A 20,948-nucleotide genomic window follows, 5' to 3' on the forward strand; every position below is an offset into this window, starting at 1 on the left:
TACAGTGAAAATAGTTTACTCGATGTATATATGTTTATAAGTCGGAAAAAGCTTTTTTTAAATTACCAAACTAAAACGTTTAATTTTTTTAATTTTTTAACTACTGATAATTTTATTGATTATGTTTTTTTTTAATGTTTGAACAGTTATACTTTTTTATAAGGTAAGTAAACTTCAAGAAAGTAAAAAAGAAGAAAGAAGTTTTTTCAAATAAACTTGTTTATAAAAGAAACATAATTAAGTATGTTAAAAAGTATACGATATGAAAAATGTTGAAAGATGGGCAAACGTAATACTTGTTATACTATTAGCTTTGTTGTGTTTCTACCTATTCGACAAGCTAAACAGTCTGGAAAAAAGAAAAGCAGATTTAAAATTGCGATCATTGAAGTAAGTTTAAACTGCTTTTTAAAGGCAAGTAAAAGTATTAATCAAAAAACCTTTAGTTTACTGAACAAAAGACAAAAGTTAAACATTGTTATCAAAAACTTAACTGAAGAGTGTGATGAGCTAAACAAAGATATAAGGCTTAAATACATGCAAATGAAAGTGCTCGTCGAAGAGACTAGAAAAAGTATTATTAGAATAAAAAACCTCCCTGAAAAGAAAGACGAAAACGTATATGAAAAGGTTAGAGTTGTTGATATTTTAGTACCTTAACAATAATAAGATATAGTTTTTAAGTACAAAAAGCTAAAAACAAAAGATAGTGGTTTATAAAATTTATGATATCAAAATACAAGTAGTCACTGTTTAAGTCGTATAATTCTAGCTCAAGATAGTTTTAGTTAAATATTTAAAGATTTTCAAAGCGTAATATTTTTATAATTAAGGTTTTTAAGTACAAAATCTAGTAAAACAACCGCTTTTATGGATCACAAATGCCATAACAGATCTAATAATTGCAAAAATAAGCAAATAAAAAAGGTTCTATACCTTATTATTTTGTTAGTCAAATACAGTATGCGGCAGACTTTTACAAATAAAGGGTCAGATTTACTGAAAAAGTTCTTAAAGGACAGTATGAAAATAAAAAATAAACTTTTTTGGGCCTTAATATGTTTTAAAAACATTACTATAAAATAAAACTATATATAAATAAGAGCATATGTGCAATGAACTAAAAAGAAATGGGTAGGTCAGTTTATTTTATAGCAAAAAAAACAACTTTAAAGAATATTTGAAATGATAAAACCTAATACTGTTTGAAATTAATTTCTTGTGAGAAGTTTTGCATCCTTAGTTTGAGGTAATCCTATTTGTATAAACTATAATATATAAAAGTAATTATATTGGATTGTTCTTGAAAAAATATTTTTTAACTTTATGTTGGCAAAAGTAGTTCGAGTGTAAAAATACTTTTTAAGTGCTTGTATATGCTTGTAAAAATATTAAGATATTTTTAAAAAGTTTTAGTAAAAATTATACAAACTAACTACGCTGGAGGATATTGACTTAATACATTTTTTCAGGTTTTGCAAGTTTCTGAACTTTTAGATGTAGAACTCAACAAAAGGCACATAGAAAAAGTTTACAGAATGAACGCTCCGACAAAATCAGGACACAAAACCTTGGTTGTACAGTTGTCTGATAAAAACGTAAGACAGAATTTTTCAAAATAGAGTAATATTATGTTCTAGTATACGTTTTAAATATAAAAACATGTTGCAGGAAGGGATACTTGAGCTTTTAAAAACCATTTCAAAGAGATGCACATTACAAATTCATAGTTTTTTTTCATAATGACGCCGTTTCGACTTTTCCCTAGTCATTACCAAAAAAAAAACTGTGCAAAATAACTAAAAATGTGTATGAATTTTATTAATAGCCTTGTAACTTTAATGTAGTTTGTATATTTTAATATATAACTGTTTATATATGTATATATCTTATTACTTAATCTGTGTTATATATTTAGTTTTTTTACACTAACTTTAAATTATTTTGGACAGTTTTGTTTTTAATAATGATAGAGGAAAAGTCGAAAGGGCGTCAACAAAAAGTAAATTATGAATTTGTAATGTGTATCTTTTTAAAATGGTTTATAAAAAATATAACTCCAAAATTTAAAAAACTTGAATTTAAAGCGTTAAACAATTTTACATGAACGAAAGTATTTGAAAAACTTAAAGATGCTTATCGAGGTGTAAAAAACCGACAAAAACAAAACTTGTATAGGTAAAATCAAATAAATATAACTCATTCGACAACATTATTTTAAAAAACATACAAAACTTAAGAACTCAGTTTATAAAGCATATTTTTGTTTCAATTTCTGAAACAAAATTATAATAAATTCTTTAATGAGCTTTTAATTTACAACAAATTAAAATAATGTTAACTATACTTTTTCACCAGTACAGATACTTATAAATAAGTACTTAGTAATTATTGATAATTTAATAGTAAATTTTAGTTGATAACTTTTTTGAAAAACACTTAATGTTTTTAAGATATTTGTTTAGTAGCAATTAACATTTCTTAATGCTTAGAGTTTTTTTCAATAGTCATGTTTTTGTACATTTTGTTCTAATAAATTTTTAGATAGCTAAAAAACTAGTAGAAGAAGCCTCTAAATCAAACGGAAAATTTGAATTTAGTATACAAACAGATCTTTCAAGTTATATGCTACCACACCAAAATCTAATTAATGAAAGCACACTAGTTTTTACAAATGAAAAAATAACTGAAAAGAAAAGTGATTAGTGTTATTATTTACAGGTATCAAGTTATTGAGTAAAATTTAAAATGGCACCTCTTTAAAATCAAAAGACGTACTTTATAATGAGAAAGACTTTTTTTCTAGTACTTTTTAAATAAGTTATTCTTAAAAATGTCTGCATGTATATTTCTATTTGCTTTCTTGGTTTCCAACATTAATTTTTCTATTTAAATGATTTAAAATTGTTTTTAATTTAGATTTAAAATGTTCTTCAAAAATACAAACATTTTTGTATGTTTTTATGCAGTTACTATCAATTTTCATGTTTAACGATCAGAAAATCAAGTGTTTAAAACATATAAATATAAAGTAAAACCAATAATACTTGTCATGAAGTCTTACAGAATGCAAAATATATGTATAGAGTGCGGGATAATAATTGAAATTGGTCAGCCTCAAAGTGTTACAAGGTGGAACGATATCTACGGGGCCTGGATGCGCGACTTCACAACAAAAGGCAAAAGAGAAACTTGGGGCCCGTTCTGGGTTATGGGAAACTTTGAGAATAACTTGCAACTGAAAGAATATTCAAATATGAGAAATCTAATCAGAAAGAAATCAGAAAAAATCTACCAGCTTCCTTATGAGTGGGCAGGTTTGGTATTATAACAAATTTAAAATTAAGTTAAACAAATATGTTTTTATCTTAAAAACATGTAAAAATATAAATATAACATAAGTTAAAAATAAACATATTTTTAACGTGTTTTAATAAATTCTATAAATTCAAAGATAGTGTTAACATAATTTATACTAAAAAAAATTTAATAAAGTTGATAACAAAAAAAAATTCTAAAAATACAAGTTGTTTTTTAATAAATACCCTGTTTAAAAATAAGTTAAAAAATTGAAATAATTATTTCTAAGCATACATTCTATTGTTAAAGGTACTGGACACGTAGTTTTAAACAACTCGCTCTTTTACAATATAAAAAATTCAAACAAGATCATTAAGTATAATATGATAGAGAAGAAAACTTTAGTTGAAAAGTCAATAACAGCAGCTTTGTATGGTAATCAAGCTCCGTATCAGGTTTGTAATGAGTATTAGACAGCTTCTGCGTAACTTTGTATAAGGCCGTATAAAGTTCATCTTATAAATAAACTATATGGTATTAAATTTAATTGATTACTTTAAACGGTAGAATATATAAGTAAATTAAAAAGAATATTTATTGTTTTTAAAGTCAAAGTCATATTACTTGATGTCATGCAAATTTTTTCTCTCAGAAGTTAAAAAATATCTACGACTAATTTATGTTATGATATTTTTATTGTTGTAATTTTTTTTTTCTTTTTGTAAATTTTAGCAACTACCACATAACAATTAACTTTGTTAACAATAGATGTACTGTACAATTTATACAAAAAATTAAAAATATATCTGTTAAATAGCATTTAAGCCACAAGTATAATCCAAATTTAAATCCTCTACGTTTTTTTTACGTTCTCCGTATACTTTTGTACTTCTAACTTGTGCTCAACATGCAAAGTAGCACAGTAGGTAACTGTACAAAACAGTTAATAAACTTAAAATTTTTGAAAAAGTTTTTTTTTGTAACTCTTTTTTTATAACTTTTTTTTTTCTTTTAATAGGTATGTTGTAAAACTCTTCTATGTTTTATACTTTTATAGTAAATATTACTTACAAATGATTTTTCTAACTTGAAAAAGTTAAACAGTTTAGTATTCATAATTCTATTTCAGTGTTTCAAAAAATTAGTTAGAAACAAAACTAACTCCTACAAACCAGTGGTGTTCACGGTGAACACCCGTGCACACTAGCGTGTTCGAAATATTTAGTGTAAAAAAAGCTTGTTTAAGGTACACAGAAAGACATGTTAAAGTTTTTTTTCAAGCGGTATAGTTAAAGGTTAATGCTAAATTTAACATTGTTTTTTTTTTTTTTTTTTTTTTTGACCATTTTGGTAACAGTTGACAACTTCGTTGTTTCTCTTATAACTTACACAAACTTAACTCAGGGGTCGGCAAACTGTGTCCTCGAGCATGTAAATCTTTCTAGATAAATTAGAAATTGTTAAAACTTATTAACTTATATATTCCAGGATTTTAAATGATAAGTAATAAAATTCTATAGGCTCGGAGGTTTAAAACATACACGAGATATTTTTGAGTTTGTGATAAAGATTAAAAAAAAGGTCACGTTATCCTACCACTTGCAGCGCACTAAGTTACAGCTTGAGGTACACAGAACTTTAATTTTGCAGCTTAGTGTGCACAGATTTTGAACACCCCTTCTCTAAATTAAATGTGTTTACTTTTAAGCACAGTATCGTTATGAAATTATAAGTGAAAAGTCAAGAGACAAGTATTTATTAAAACCTAAGAAATAATTTTTCTTGTAAAAAGTTTTTTGTTTTAGATTAAATATTCTAGTGAAAAGTATGTTATTTTGTTGTATTTTTTTCAGTGGTTAGGCAACACAGATATAGACTTGTCGTATGATGAAGAAGGGTTGTGGGCAATATATGCCACACATGAGAACGCTCAAGATATTGTATTAAGCAAAATTGATGTTGATACGCTTGAAGTAAAAAAAAATTCTTTGTACTGATATAAGTAGTAAAATTTATTGTAAAATTATATTTTACAAGAATATTTGTATTTCTTTTTTAAAAATTTTTTACTCTAGATAAAACAAACGTGGATAACTAACTGGAGGAAGCAATGGTGTTCAAATGCATTTATGGCTTGCGGTATTTTGTACACGTTAAAAAAATATGACGTTAAAAATACTGCTTTAGGATTTACGTACGACACTCATACGAAGAGATACAAGCATAAAAAAGTTAGTTTAAGTAGACCTAAAACCTTCTACAACCATGAATAGATTTCCAAGTTATTGTGTTTTTCAATGTAAAAAATACAAACAGTTAATGTATTGAATAAAAAAAAAACAAAATTAAACTTTAAAATTCTAACAGACATAAGTTTACCAAAGTTTTTTTAACAATTATTTTTGTACAATTAATTGATTTATAACACATTAAGAACATTAATCTATAAAAGAGATATAAAGTCAAAACTTATAAAAGATTAATTACAACATTATAACATTATTTTAATAAAGACTCAGTTAGCTTGTGTTTTTTTATTGATCTGTTTAACTAAGTTCTACAATAATAATACTATTTAGTATTTTCCTACAAAAACAGATTCCATTTAATAACAAGTACGGTTGGAACACAATGCTTTCCTACAATCCGACCGAAAAACGTCTTTACGCATGGGATAATGGATATCTTGTTTACTATGACGTCATTATGAATACAACTAATAGATATATTTCGTAATTAGAAACTTCATTGTATTGAATTGTGTAGTATTATGTTAGTATTCATAAAAATAATTGATAGTCAAGATAGATTTTAGGAAGTTTTTAGCTATTATAATGAAAAGGATTAAGGACAGTTTTATTTGCTGTGTATTTTTTATTATAATAGTTAGAAAATTCTTTGAAATTGTTCAGTATGTTAAAATAATTAAAAAATGACAAACATATCTTTTTTAAAACCTGTCGATTAACTCAAATTCTAACAATTTATAAAATGCAGTATTTGTAGTAAAAGTTATATTCATCATAATGTATAAACTTGTTCGCAGTCCTTCTTTGTTACTAAATTTTATAAAATTTTTAAGTATGAAAACCAATATGTAAAAAATACTTTAAACAATAAAAAAATTTCAAACATCGTACAGATCATATAAAAGTATCTTTTTTAGTCTCAACGTTTAGACCTAAACAGTTATGTATTCTTAACACACAAAAAAAAAACTTAGCTTATATTTATTGAATTTATTGTTTAAAATTTGTGTTAGTTTAAGTCTATGTTTGAAGTTTTTAATTACAATAAATTAGACTTCGAAAAGCTTATGTTTTAATTCAATAGTTGATGCCCAATTATTACTTATTAAACCAATATAAACCTTCTAGGTTTTATAGTAAGACAATTAAAATGCAAAAAATGTTATAGAGACTGTAAAAAAACATCAATGACAGTTTCAAGTAGATTCATTACAGTAACTATGCTTTTTTAGTTTTCATTCTTACCCTTTAGATACCATTAAAAAAATTCATAAACCATACTTTCGAATATGTGTAAATTTTTCCTAAAATATTAAAATTAATATATAACCATTTAAGCCTCTCAAAGTTTTATAGCTTTTTTGAATCTTATCAAAGTCTATTAGCATTTTGTTATGATAGAAACAACAGATAAACACAGAACTTTTAAATTGTACTAAAGTCTTTAGACATAAAGGAAAATTTCAGAACTTCACCAAAGTGTTGTTTTGAAGTTAAAAATTAATATAATCCAAGATTTCAGTTTGTTAAGTTTTGATTACAATTTCAACTGTGTATGGAGCTAAGCTTTGAAAGGTGAAAAACTGTAAATACTCTAGAAAAACGTTATTCAGTAATTATCAGTAGATTTTACTTAACTATTATTCCATATAGTGCATATTTGTAATAAAATTCCGTAATATCTATGTCTTTATCATGAAAACTTGATAACCTCAAATTTATATTTTGTAATACTTTATTGTTTTTAGTTTATAAAAGACTTTATTAAAAAAAAAGTAACCAGACTCTAATATTTTTCTGTAAAAAGCTAAGAAAAAATTAAGTACAACTTTATATGTGCGAAAATGTTTTTATGTTAAATAATATTTAATTTACTCAATATATATACTCTTATAACTACTTCAACTAACTATATACTGTTGATAAGTTTGATTAAAGTAACTTTCAAGATTTTTCTAAGCATAGTTTTCTTTATTGTGCATTAAACTAAAATTAATTTTATTTCTAAACAAATATAGCTGTGAGATATTTCGGTAGACAAGCTTAGAAATGAAGTGTTAATCTATTCTTATACCTAATAGTTTATTAAAATCACAGGTTTTAAAAATATGGATTTTTAGTTTTATCTGAGATTGTTACATTAAGTCAGGTGCAACCAGCTTTTCTACATCGCGGGTTGCACTTTAAAGTAAAAAGTCTTCCGCCGGTTGCAGTTGTTTTAAAATGATTTTAGTATATAAATAATTTTTTAAACTAAAAATGTGATGAAATAAGCAATAAATGAGCACTTGTAAAGAGTACTCTTGAAACTAAGATACTATTTGTAAGTTTTCACCACATTTTTTTTATATTATTTTTTTTAATAGTATATTTTTAGCTGAAGAGTACTTCGTGGGCAGCAGAATTTTTCTTTGAAGGCCGCATTTGGCCCGCGGGCTAAAGTTTACCGACCATTCTATTAAGTAGTAAAAACAATAGTATGTATTAAAGTTATTATTAAATTTTATTTGATTGAAGTCCATTTAGTATATATTATTTGTGCAAGATATTCATTGACAAGTATTAATTTCACTTGAATACTACTTTTATTGGCAAATAAGTATGACAATAATTAAAGTTAGAAAAAAGGAACTGTATTTTATTATAGGCGTGTCATTAATCTTACTTAAATTTTAATTTTGAAGTCGTTTTTATATTCATAGTTTTACAAAATATGGTTTCTTGTAAATGCTCATACTATCAAAAAGTTAAACAAGTAAAAAACTCAAATTGATTTATTTTTTTAGTTTTAAAAAACAACTTGCTTCAGTTTAATTCTTATTAGTACTTAAAAAAAAACAAAGTTAAAGGTATCAAAGCAAAACTTGAACTTTATCTTCTGATGTTTTATTATTATTTTTGTTTATTGTGTAACGTTGGACTAGGTATCAACAACTAAGCCCCTTAAACAGAAAACACACAGTGATCGTATTGTGGCCAAAATTTTTGAGCATCGATTTCTTATTCTATGTTCTGAAACAAACTGGTATATTTAATTATAAACAGAGAGAAAAAAATAAAAAGTGATTAAATCATATAGACACGTAATTAGAAACAAAAAAATCATAATAAAATTAAAGTAAAACATAAATTTAAAGTGAATTTTAATATATTGTTAATAAATAAAAGTATGTAACGACTTTAATAATGAATAGTTCATAAATTTCAAAAATACTTCGCTGATCAAACTATTAACTTTGGTAAGTCGACAAATGACTTTTGTTAATAAACGAATTTAAGTTTCTTAGATAAATGTATACGAATTCATCGTAGTTACTACAAAATAACATATTTCTACAAGTTTATGCAAATCCCATTCCTTTACATAAATTTACATTAAAATCTAAATTTGTTTTAATACTACGTCATTTAGTAAACATACCTTTTTGACAAAAATTTTTTCGCAAGCCCAGCTTGAAAAATGTACAAAACAAAATGAACAAGACAAACTTCTTAAAAATATTTCTAATAAACTTGCTATTGTCATGCGACCGCTTCAATTTGTGCAAAGGGCAAATTGTAGGCGACGATGTCAAACTAGCAGACGACAAAAACAAATTTTCGAGTCAAGTTCTGGTGGAGGTGAGATTGAGTTGGCATCCGGTGAATTATCCGAAGATCAAAACTCCTGAGTTTTTGCAAAAGTTCATAGCTGCAGGAAGCGGAACAATAATATCCGAGAGCTGGATACTGACTTCAGCACACTTGTTCAACAAGGAAGTAAAAGAAGAAAAACTTTTGTTCAAGAGGAAAGTGGCGTCGAACGTAGAAGAAGTCAGGGTCATGGTCGGTCAACATAATCGGAAAGTAAAAGGAAGCAGAGTTGAAGTGGACCGCGTCATAATTCACCACGATTACGACGAGAACCTGCCCAGCAGCGATATCGCTTTGATGCACCTGAAAACACCATTGAACTTCAACTCTGAAAACTGCAACAAGATGGAACTTGCTCCGAAAAAGGAAAAACTGCACATGGACTGCCTGATTTCGGGATGGGGCATAAGCAACGAGGGTCAGTTGAGCGACGTGCTCGTGTGGGCCAAAACGCGCATCGTCAGTCCTTTTCCGTCCAAGGACAACTGGACCGACGGCATATCTCACTTCAAAGACCTCTTCACAGTCGGAACGCCCCACAAAAAGTTCAGAGGGAAGGAGAACCACGCGAGGGCGTCGATAAGGCACGGAGACTCGGGAGGAGGGCTCGTTTGCGTGCACGAGAAGGGAAAGTACCTGTACGGAGTGGCGCACAGCGGGAGGAAGAAACACGCGAAGGTGGAGGAGTACGGGGCGGAGGGGATGCCGTGCATATTCACGAGCGTGTGGTATCACAAGGAGTGGATAGAAGGCACGATGAAGTGCCCACAAAAAGAAGGAAAAAAACTTGTTTACAAGCCGAGAAAGGAGCAGAAAAAAGCAGGTGGTTTGAGATGTGGCAATGTCGAGGGAGAAAAACAGTCAAAGAAAAATGTTAAGATCAAAGTATATCATAATGTGTCTGGCATGATTGCTGCTGTTTTTGTTGGAGCAGCTTTCGCCTTGTTAGGGTTTTTATGTAACAGCTAAAATTGTAAAAGACTTTTATTTGAAGGTGTTCTAATATGATTTGTAAACTAAAAACTATAAACAAAATCAGGTGTTTAAAGTGTGCGGAATGGATTAAGATAACAACATCTGTGCTTGACTTTTAAAATAACTAAACTTACTGAAATTATTTATTTTAAAGCTTAATTTTTATTACTATATTGTGTCAAATATGTTATAACTTTTTGCAATACAAGTTGAAACCTACAAAAATTAATACTCAAAAGTATCTATTAAATGATACTATGTTTTAATAACTCTCAAAAAGCAACTTTTTCTTAGTACTTTTACACTGTGTGAACATCAGCTTGTTACAAAGCTTGATTATATTTTTGATATACTTCTTTTTCAAATATTGAAACACAACTGACTACTAATTATACAATAAGGTATACAAGACTCACAATTAGTAAAACTAAATATATTTCGAGCAGTTCTCATCCGTAGAGTACAAAGCTAACAAGAGACAAGATTTTGCAAACTTAAGTAACCAACTAATCGAGAGAGTAATAAAATCAATTAGTTAACAGTTAAAATCATTTAGGCTTACTTAAATTACAATTAAGCAACAATAAACTTAAAAGTTAACTAGTTGCTCTTATTTTTAATTACTCTCTCGATTAGTTGGTTACTTAAGTTTGCAAAATCTTGTCTCTTGTTAGCTTTGTACTCTACGGATGAGAACTGCTCGAAATATATTTAGTTTTACTAATTGTGAGTCTTGTATACCTTATTGTATAATTAGTAGTCAGTTGTGTTTCAATATTTGAAAAAGAAGTATGTCAAAAATATAATCAAGCTTTGTAACAAGCTGATGTTCACACAGTGTAAAAGTACTAAGAAAAAGTTGTTTTTTGAGAGTTCTTAAAACAGTGTATTATTAAAATGGTCATTTCAACATGGATCTTGTAGAAAAAACAATTCCAAATAAATTTTTGTGTAAGTCAGTATGTTTTATAATGTGCACTGAAACTATATCCTTGAAATTTTGATAAAAATAAAAACAATTTCAAAACATGTATATTTTTTTCTTTATGTTGTTATTAAGACTGCTATTAAGTAAATGTTAAAATAAATTTCAAAGTTACAACGAGAGTTAAACCAACAAACAGTAATTTAAAATACAAACATTATTATTCTAAACTGCTTAAATATTTTATGAGTAAACTACTAAAAAGAGTTTTAGTAACTTTTTTCAAAAACCACTGATCTAGACTAAATTAATTCACAAATATTTTAAACTGTTCATTACTTTTTAGTTTAAGTTTTTTTTTTAACAATCTAAAGCTTATGATCAAGAATTATAACTTTTAAGTTGAATTTTTTTCTGTATAATATACAAGTTTATGCTGACAATACAAATATCAATAATAAAACAATTAGTTGTCATTACGGTGGGTAGAAAATTAAATAAAAATGATTTTTAATATAACATTTTAATCTGTTAAAATTAATTCAATTTTCTTAGTTACTTACTGCATATAATTAAGATGTTGCTTTCTAAACTAGCTTTATAAAAAAAAATCAAGTATTAAAAAATACAATCGTTTAAAATTTATTTATATATTGACTTAACTAATTTGGTATTTGACGTAATTTAGGTTTTTTACTTTAAATTTCATATTCTTGTGTTACGAAGGTTTCGTTTGAAAAAAACATTTATATTTAAGTACATCGTAAGATAGTTTGAAAACTCATCTCTTTATATAAGTATTATAATTGAATATAGTAAATTAGTACATACAAAAAATATATATTTCATTAATTGAAACCTGAAATTTACAACTGAAGTTGTATGTATGATAACCAATCGGAAACATTTAGTCAGATGTGGAATGTCTGGGAGGAAAATACATTTGATTCATAAATAAATTAAGTATAATTTTTAAGTCACTATTTTCAATTTTAGAAAAGCTAAAACAAGTTGTTTGAATACATACGCCCAATACTCCTATTAGTACTTGTATTGGAGTATAGACATTTTTGTTTACTTTACAACGTACAGACGCACATTAAAAATTAATTTTCAACTCTAAATCTAATTGTTTAAAGTTGCAATTTATTCCAGGTTTTACAAATTTCTTCCAGGTTTTTAAAACTACACATTTAAGGTAAGAAACTGTTAAATACTATAAAATCATTGAAAAGAGACTGTAAAGCTACTTTATATGTGTTTTAAACAAGAAAAATTTTTGATGATGCAAAAATATTTTATTTATGTGATATATTTTTTGAGTCAAATCGAAATTTTACAACTAAATATATGAAAATTGTTCAAACTCCAGATTTTACCAGTTTTTTTTTAATTTCTCAAACTCCAGTTTTTTTGCCTAAATTGTCAAATTCCAGGTAACGTGGCAACCCTGTTTTTATAATCCTACTAAATGAAAAATAAAGCGAAAACTACTCAATCTTTTTTTTACCATATACAATCTTTCTACATTTGTAAATACTAATTTCATAACTTAAGTTTTTAAACATTACTTTTTTAAGCTTATAAATCTATCAAGTACTTACTTCAAATTTTGTTATACTAAAAAAAGTGATCTCCCGGATTTTAATTTGAAAGTAAACTCCGGATCCTAATATTGTAGATCACTGAACTTACTTTACTCCTTTAATTTTTATAATATAGGCCAGAAAATTATAGAGTGTAAGAGTTTTTACACCTCACTATTACTTAGTAACTAATACTTTTAAATCTTTATTTCTTGCAGTTTAAAAATTTGAAACTTTATAATCCTTTCTTTATAATAATGAATTTCCGCACTAACATCTTCTGTGTATTCTAAAAGTTTATTTTCCGAAGTCGGTGACTCGTACAAGTAGAAACGTAATCGATTGACTTCATATAGCGGAGAATTTAATTGATTCTCCACCAAAACTTGAAGAAGCTAGTATAGTTATATTTATAGTTTAAGAGCGCAGAAATGTCTTTAGCAATAATCGTTCGTTTTGAAATGTTGAACATTCGCGAAAGTTAAGGTTCTTTTTTATTTTTCGTAAAAGTAAAAATTGATCCTTAGTTGAACGTGAAAAAATTATCTTTATTTGTTTTTAGTTTTCTATTATAAGCAGTCACTAAAGTATAAACTTGATCATTTCTCTTAAAAGCATACAAATTACGAAAGTTTGACTTTATCGTAAATTTAGCTTGTAATAGTGCCAATAACTTTAAAATGAGCTCTTATCTATGTAGCTTTATTTTTTTATTTTTTGTTGTGAGACGTATATTCATTGTTTGCTTTTAAAATACAGTAGACTACCGCTTAAGTACGCACTTTTTTTGGTACGCACCCAACCTTAAGTACGCACTTATCCAGAAAGACAAAAAAAAAAAATTAGCAAAAAAAAACTAGTAAAAAATGAAAACTAGTTTATTCTAAACCGAAACAATTTAGCAAATAACAGAAAAATGGTTTTAAGTAATAAATAAAACTAAACTTAACTTGACTAGCAATCTATTCAGAATTAAAAAAAATCTTGGCTCTACTTCATTATGTCAAAAAGTGTGAGATGCTTGGTTTTCTTTCTGTGCGAGCCCTGCTCAGATAAGGCTGCTTTGTTTAGCAAACGTTGATATTTTTTATGGGTGTTTTTTAGCTTGTGATAGAGCTCAGGAGCTATACCAAGTGCTGCTTCACTAGAGATTTTATTACAGAGCTTTTTATATCATTGACTGACATTTACTTTCTATATTAAATGTATGTATCAATTATGTAGAGACTTTTTATAAAAAAAAAAAAAACATTTTAAAATATATTAAAACATTTTGCAGATTAAAATTATGTATTAAATATTATTTAAATTAAAAAAAGACTTGTTTATTTGGCTTAATTATTTGGTGGCTAGTTGTAAGAAAGAAAACAAACAACTAAATTTCATATTATACTATGTTGTCAAAAAGTACGCACTACCCGTGCTAAGTACGCACTTTTTGGTCGGGTTCAATTTGCGTACTTAAGCGGTAGTCTACTGTAACGTATTTCAACAATTTAATTGGATTTATTTATTAACACGTGAAAATATTGTTCAAACTTTTTGGTAATTAGTAGTAATACAATACAATACTTAATTATTATGCATAAGCTTTTACTCTATTTACATTATAAGCAACATTAAAATATTTAGGATGCGTATCCTAATTTGAAAATAAGACCCGAGTTTAAAATAAGTTTTGGATCCAGCAGGACTTTGATTTTATTGACCCGGTAGATAGCTAGTTTTAAAGTTTAAAAAGCGTTTTTTATTATAAGAAAATTCAAATAATCTTGAAACTTTCAAAACAATTTTAGCAAGCTTTAAGAATTTTAAGAAGTATGTGGCAGAAATAAATAACTTTAAATTTTATATACAGTTTCAATAATAATTTTTTGCATTATTAACTTTTTAAAACAACTAAGAACTATTTGATATACTTATTTACACCTAAGAATGTAAAGAAAAGTAAAAAAACATTAAGTATTATTAAAACCATTACAAAAGTATTTATATCTTCTAAACCAGGGGTCGGCAGGCAGTTAGTGCTCGCGGGCCAAATTTCAAGTTTTCAAAATCTTCGCGGGCCACAGTTTTAGTGATATTTGAATTATCTTTGGGCTTTCGTTTTTGTCACACCAGAGATAGTAAAACTTTTATTCACTTAGCTACTTTAAATGACTTTTAGCTACACATAGAATGCCTATTATGATAGAATTTACATCGTTTAATACACTTAAGTCTTAATAAAATATGTACTTTCTTAAATACTTAATAAGTTAAACTTAATAAAATACTTTTGTTACTTTACTTACAACCTAACTCTTTATTAAAACCGAGCTTAAAAACCATTTATGAATCACTTTTATACAATGTTTATATTATGAACCACCTTTTAATATCAAAAAGTGTTAAATTTAGAAAATAGTTTTTGCGTCTTAAATAGTTTGGACTATTTAGAAAATACAGTATTTAATTAAATTAAAACCCATTTATACTGTAGGTAAGCTAAATCAAACTTTTTAGCATAATTACTGGAATACTTCAATAAAATACTTTATTAGTAATTAATTAGTCTTTTAAACGGTTGCCACTTTAAAAGCAAAGATTTCTGAATTATAAAAAATGTTTACTAAAGTTGAAATAGCTAAACACTTTCTGTTAATCAAGCTTAAATACATAACTAAAGTAAAAAAAAACACAATAAGTAATAAACGAAAAATTACAGTACCTAATAACTACACTACAGTCATAAAAACTATTCTGAAAGTTCGAAGATTTATTCAAAGTGTTTGAAATAAAAGTTTCAGATACCCTGAGTTTTGTAAAAACTTCTTAAACAGCTTTAACCTAGTCTGAATTAAATTTTTTTTAAGTCAGCCTTATTGTTTGGCAACCCTGTTTAAAATAAAGTTCACAAAATAAATAAATACCGAAGTTTATTAACAAAGAATTAATTATATAAATGAAAAATATTGTAATTCAGCTTTAATGTACAATTAAGCTTTTAAACATTTTTATCAATTGTAAAAAAAAATATTAAGCTATTAATGAATTATAAAATCCTGTTTTTATTGGGCACTTTAGCAATTCTTTATCTGCAATAAAAATATTACATTAAAAAAGAGCAAATGTGAATTAAAAGACGAGCTATAAGAACTATAGTACGTTATTTTAGAGTTATTGCGAGAAAAGAAAAAAAACAAATCGCTTAAGTCAGTTTCAACAACACACATAATTATTTTCAGTAACTAGAGACTGATCAGAAATAATTGTTTAGGCAAGTTATAAAGTAGCAAAATTAATTACTAAAATAAGATACCGTTGAGAGTTGAAAAATTGTTTAAATATATTGTGTTTGCGTTAGTAAAATATCTTTGTTTATTTCTTAAATGTCAACAAGAAGTCGTGTTTAGGAAATTTCTGAAGATTATAAATCCGAATAAACCAAATTAAGACTTAAATCAATGTGTTTAGATGCGAGAACTGATACAACAGATATTGCTAATTTTAGAATTTTTATTACAGGTGGTTTTACTAATTTTGACATTTTCTAGGTTTAGTTCCAATACAAAGCACAGGAATAGGTAAAGACATTTTAAAAGCAAAGGTACAATGCACTAGTATAAAGTTTTTAAAAGTACAACGTTTTGCTTCTATTTTTAGTATATAATTAAGTTAAAGGTAAAAAAATGTCTTAAATAATATAGAACAATTTTAAAAATACCGTTAAGATACTTTCAATGTGTTTTTTAACAAAAATATTTATAATGTAGATTTTTTGTGTCAAATCGAAATTTATTGCTTTACATGTAAAATTTGTTTAAAATTCCAGGTTTTTTCGATAAATTTCAAATTCAAGGCTTTTTCAGATTTTTTAAGTATAAACTGTCAAAATTCAAACTTTTCCAGAATATTTTGGCAACACTAAGTGTTCATACTTATATGTATACAATTAGTATAAATAATAATTTAAATTATATCAGCTGCAAAGCTTAAAATTTAAAAACTATTTTAGTTAAAAAACAACACTGTGCATTTGAACAAAACACGCATCATAAATTTAATTTACCACTCTTTAAAGCAAAAAAGTCAGTCCGAGTGACCAAAACTAACCTGATATTTAAGCATACAAAAAGCAATTCAAGCCAAAAACTGAAAAATAACTAAATTGACCTGAGATTTTAAGTCTTTAAATAGTCATAGTCTGAGTGTGTAGCAATTTTTGTTTGTTTATTTGATCGAATTTGAACTATTTTGATTTAAAATGTACAAACTTAATAAATTACCATTTCTCAATCTAGTTTGTAAAAAAATAGGTAGTTCCAAAAAGCAGCAACTGTTTATATCAGTTTGCAACGCATAAAAGTTAACTTATTTTGCCAAAAAACATGGTTTGAAAAATTGAAAAGTAGTATACCTAACAAAAACTTTTTTAATTTATGTCATATATATTGCTTTAAATGTGTCAGTACACACTTAGACATTACATGTAGAAACAATAATGTTAGAAAATTGTGCATAGACTAAATTTTATCTCGTTAAGTATTGAATAAAAAATGGTTTAAAATATGAGCATCTTTGTTAATTGGTGTGCATAGGAACTAATTTAAAATGTAAAGAAAACTTCTAAAAAATCAAGATGTTAAAACCATAATAAAACTAACCTTATTTCTTATTACTATTTTTAATATTATTATTATCTTTTTTTTTTTTTTTGTGTAAACTAGAATGTAACATTTAGAAACAAAACATCTGTGATAGAAACTTAGGTATAAAAACGAGTAAAAACATAAACTATAAAAAAATGACATTCTAGTTAATTACTGATCATTACTCTTGTACAAAACGGAAAACATTTGCATTTAGTTTTTACCAAATAGGTATTATATAACTATCTTACTAATTCAAATCACTGTTTACACTATTTTATCAAAAAATAATTTGCTGTTGTAAGAAGAAAGTTAATATGGAATTGAGAAAAAAAACCTGGTAGAATGCTAACCTATCTTTTTCTTATTCTAAACTAAATCAGTAAAGTTTTTTAATTGTTTTAAAATGTTATATAGGAAATTTAAAATAAATTTATCAAAATTAATTTAAATTTATTTTTGCTTAGCGGGCCACATTTACATGCTCGCGGGCCGCATAATTTTCTTTTGCGGGCCGCATTCCATTCAAAAATATAACGTGCTCGCGGGCCGCACTTTGCCGACCCCTGTTCTAAACTGAACAAGTACTTTCCTACCAAACATTTTAAGGTTTCTTATTTATTTCAAAATAACTTATCTAAATTAAAAAACAATATATTTGAATTTTTTAGAATAAAATCAAGACAATTAAAAGAAAAATTTTTTCAAGTACATTATGAACTTTTAATCACATACATATGTACTAAAGTTACTAGTATATAAATTTATCTAAAACTGTTTCAATGTTTAAAAAATACCAAGTTCATCTTATATACCTTAACTGATAACTATATTTAAATAATTTTTTATATAAAGACTTCAAATTATTAGTTAGTAGATTATGGCTTTAACACTATCATCAAAAAAACACTTGAATTTTTTTAAGGATAGCTTAAAGTTAATAAAAATTGGTAAGTTAATACTAAAAAGTTGTCTATGTAAATCTTTAAAAAGTTTCAACACCACTAAAAATTTTTCTAAACAAAAATTAATTCTAGAAAAACATCCTAAAATCATAGCTCTCACTACGTTTCCATTTCCTCAACTCCCGACTTCTTCTCCTGCTGTTCCTGATAATACTTCCTGGCTTCCATTTCCGCCAAACCAGCCACCTTATCCGCCCGCATCCCCTCATCGTCGTCCAACTTCATGCCCACAAGTTCCAACCATACCTCCCTGGTCCGGAACCAAAAAGAGGGCAGGTTGTCGTTGGGGCGAACCTTGGGAAGATCTTGGTCGCCCCAATCGATGCTTTGCTGCTGCTTTTGAGTTGCTTCTTTGCTGTCACCACCGCCTTCTTCATCTTCCTCGCTGTCAGAATCGGCGTCTGTGATTGGTTGGAATTTATAAAAATCAGCGCAAAATAGTTTGTTGTAGTTAAGGTTGGTTTTTACTGCAGGGTTGCCACAGATCAAGCTGAGAAAAACTTCCAACTTTTTCCTAAAATCTACCTGAATTTTCTAAATCAAACTCTTAATTTAAACTTATTCTAATTTTCAAACTCATTTGGGTGCTTTAAAAGTTCACTTCCATATATGGTCATTGTTGTCTTGCTCTAAATATTTAGAGTTCAAAACAAATGAAACAAAAAGTAAATTGCAGTAGATTCGTTGCAAGTTAACAAAATAATCTGCTTTTACTTATTTTTCAAATTTAAACAGCTTTGAAAAAATTATAAAGAGGTTAAGTATACACATAAACTTGTCACATAAAATACTAAAGTTAGTGCTAGATTATAAAAAAAACGTAATTATTTACTTAAACAAAAAACTCTTTGATTTTAAAATTCTGCAAGATAAACTTTTGTGTATATATCACAGTTTCACTATCGAAGTGTCCTTGTCACAGATCATCAATACTAAAAAGCATACAAAAACTGTTTATTCAAGTAGGGTAGTTGTTTAATATGTTAATAGAACAGTTTTGCAGTTTTATGATATTTTATTAATTTTTACCGGATGGATGCATTGGAAAGTAATTTTGTTAAATTATAGGAAAATTTTGCAATTTAAGCCTGACTATAAGGGATTTTTAATTAATTTTTGACCATTATGAAGGCTTTGGAAAACAAGGAATTTTGTAAATTTGAACTGAAAAAATCTGGCGTTTTTTCAAATTTTGTCAAACTTACTTTTTTTTCAAAAACCCCTATTTTTTCCTGACTTTTGTCATTTTTTTAGTTTTTCTTGACTTTCCTGACCTTGTGGCAGCCCTGTTAATGATTTTAAACTGATAGTAAACTGTTTACTTTTTACTACACAGAACAATGGTGGATTAAAAAAACTAAGGTAAAAATTAATTTAAACATTGTTTTTAAAGAATAGTCTTAATAAAAAATTTTAAATGTCATCAAAAAATTTTTTTTTATCAAGTACAATACTAAGGGATTTTTTAATTATTTGTTGTTTATAGAAATAGTTTTTCTTAGTTACAGTAAACAAAAATAATTTTCTTAAGTGTCGTTTTCTCAGTTTCTCGAATTGAAAAATTATATCAAGCTTTACTGACTAATCTCAAATATAAGTGTTCCATTAATTTTGCAGTAAAAGTATGAAATTCAGTATTTTAATGATATGGTAGTTTTAGTTATTTTAAATTTTACTAAAAATATTTAATTTACGGTACTTAATTTTCTCTAGTTGCTAGTATATTTTTTTGTTTTCTACAGAATTGAAAATATTTGTTTTTTAATAAACGGAAGATCTCTTCAAAGTGCTTGTATAAGATTGTGACTGATTTTTTTAATGGTTCTTACCATTTTATTTTGTTTATCTAAAATTCAATCCTGTCCGGTCTTTAAAATCAAAAGAGGAAGACTACCTTCATTCATTTTAATTTGTTTACTTTTTTATTAAAATAATTCTTGGGTCATAGAGAAACTATTAGAAAAACTTTGCATAACTCAAAAAAATGGATACAAATACTTGAGAACTAAACGAACAGTTGTTATAAAATGCTTGGTTATGATACAAGTCTTTTTATTAAAATAAATTAATATGGTTAATTACAACTGAATTTTTTAGCTAACAGCTAATTATTCTAAAATGTAAAAAAAAAAATAGCTTAAGTTATTACCAGTTGTCAATCAGTTCATTAAAAAAATATTAGTGGCATATGCATTAAGAAAAATGTAAAAATAACTTTACTTACTATTCTTAAATAAATTATTAATTTGTAAAAAAACAATACTTTGAACACAAGGTTGATTCACTAGAAAAAGAAAATAATTTTTATACAAATTTAATACAGTTATTTGTCTTAACTAAAAAAAGTGGCTCAATTTACTGAAATGTAAAGAACTTATTTAATTTGCACATTATTATTTATTTATTTATAGAAATTAAAAAAAAATGTAACTTTAATAATTTATCTACAACTTACTATTGAAATTTCCATATTTTAAAACTAACAAAAGAAAAACTATTTTTACTTAAATATTAAAACGATACAATCATTGATTTTATATTATGTAAATGCTAAATTTTACATAAACTAAATAAAAAACCAACCTGAAGCTTCTTCTTGCCAATCAGCTGCAGTGTCATCTGACTTAACAAGCTCCTTCCACGCATCGACCTTTTTAACATCAATAGCCCACAAGTCATTAAGG

General features: G+C 26.4%; 1 protein-coding gene and 1 long non-coding RNA gene across 2 annotated transcripts; one reads left to right on the forward strand and one right to left on the reverse strand.

Moving 5' to 3' along the window:
• The first annotated feature begins 208 nt into the window (after positions 1 to 208).
• LOC145848820 (noelin-2-like) lies at positions 209 to 6,146 on the forward strand. Its single transcript, XM_082954055.1, has 9 exons — positions 209 to 390; positions 447 to 630; positions 1,473 to 1,598; positions 2,545 to 2,698; positions 3,087 to 3,317; positions 3,610 to 3,755; positions 5,154 to 5,273; positions 5,376 to 5,531; positions 5,899 to 6,146. Exons 1-9 carry the CDS (start codon positions 263 to 265, stop codon positions 6,034 to 6,036), a joined length of 1,383 nt encoding a protein of 460 aa, XP_082810181.1. The 5' UTR covers positions 209 to 262; the 3' UTR covers positions 6,037 to 6,146.
• A 12,201-nt stretch (positions 6,147 to 18,347) lies between these two features.
• LOC145848821 (uncharacterized) lies at positions 18,348 to 20,915 on the reverse strand. Its single transcript, XR_014372175.1, has 2 exons — positions 20,848 to 20,915; positions 18,348 to 18,665 (listed from the first exon to the last, which is right to left on the reverse strand). It is a non-coding gene; the product is annotated as an uncharacterized LOC145848821 (long non-coding RNA).
• Between the last annotated feature and the right edge of the window lie 33 nt (positions 20,916 to 20,948).

Source organism: Thalia democratica, unplaced genomic scaffold (assembly GCF_965202585.1).
Source record: "Thalia democratica unplaced genomic scaffold, ktThaDemo2.hap1.1 HAP1_SCAFFOLD_1716, whole genome shotgun sequence".
NCBI classification, from domain to species: Eukaryota; Metazoa; Chordata; class Thaliacea; order Salpida; family Salpidae; genus Thalia; species Thalia democratica.

Coding starts and splice junctions, on each gene's coding strand:
- LOC145848820 (XM_082954055.1), top strand. CDS start 263: ATGAAAAATGTTGAAAGATGGGCAAACGTAATACTTGTTATACTATTA. Junction 2,699..3,086: donor AAAAATAACTGAAAAGAAAA/GTGATTAGTGTT, acceptor ATATATGTATAG/AGTGCGGGATAATAATTGAA. Junction 3,756..5,153: donor GTAATCAAGCTCCGTATCAG/GTTTGTAATGAG, acceptor TATTTTTTTCAG/TGGTTAGGCAACACAGATAT.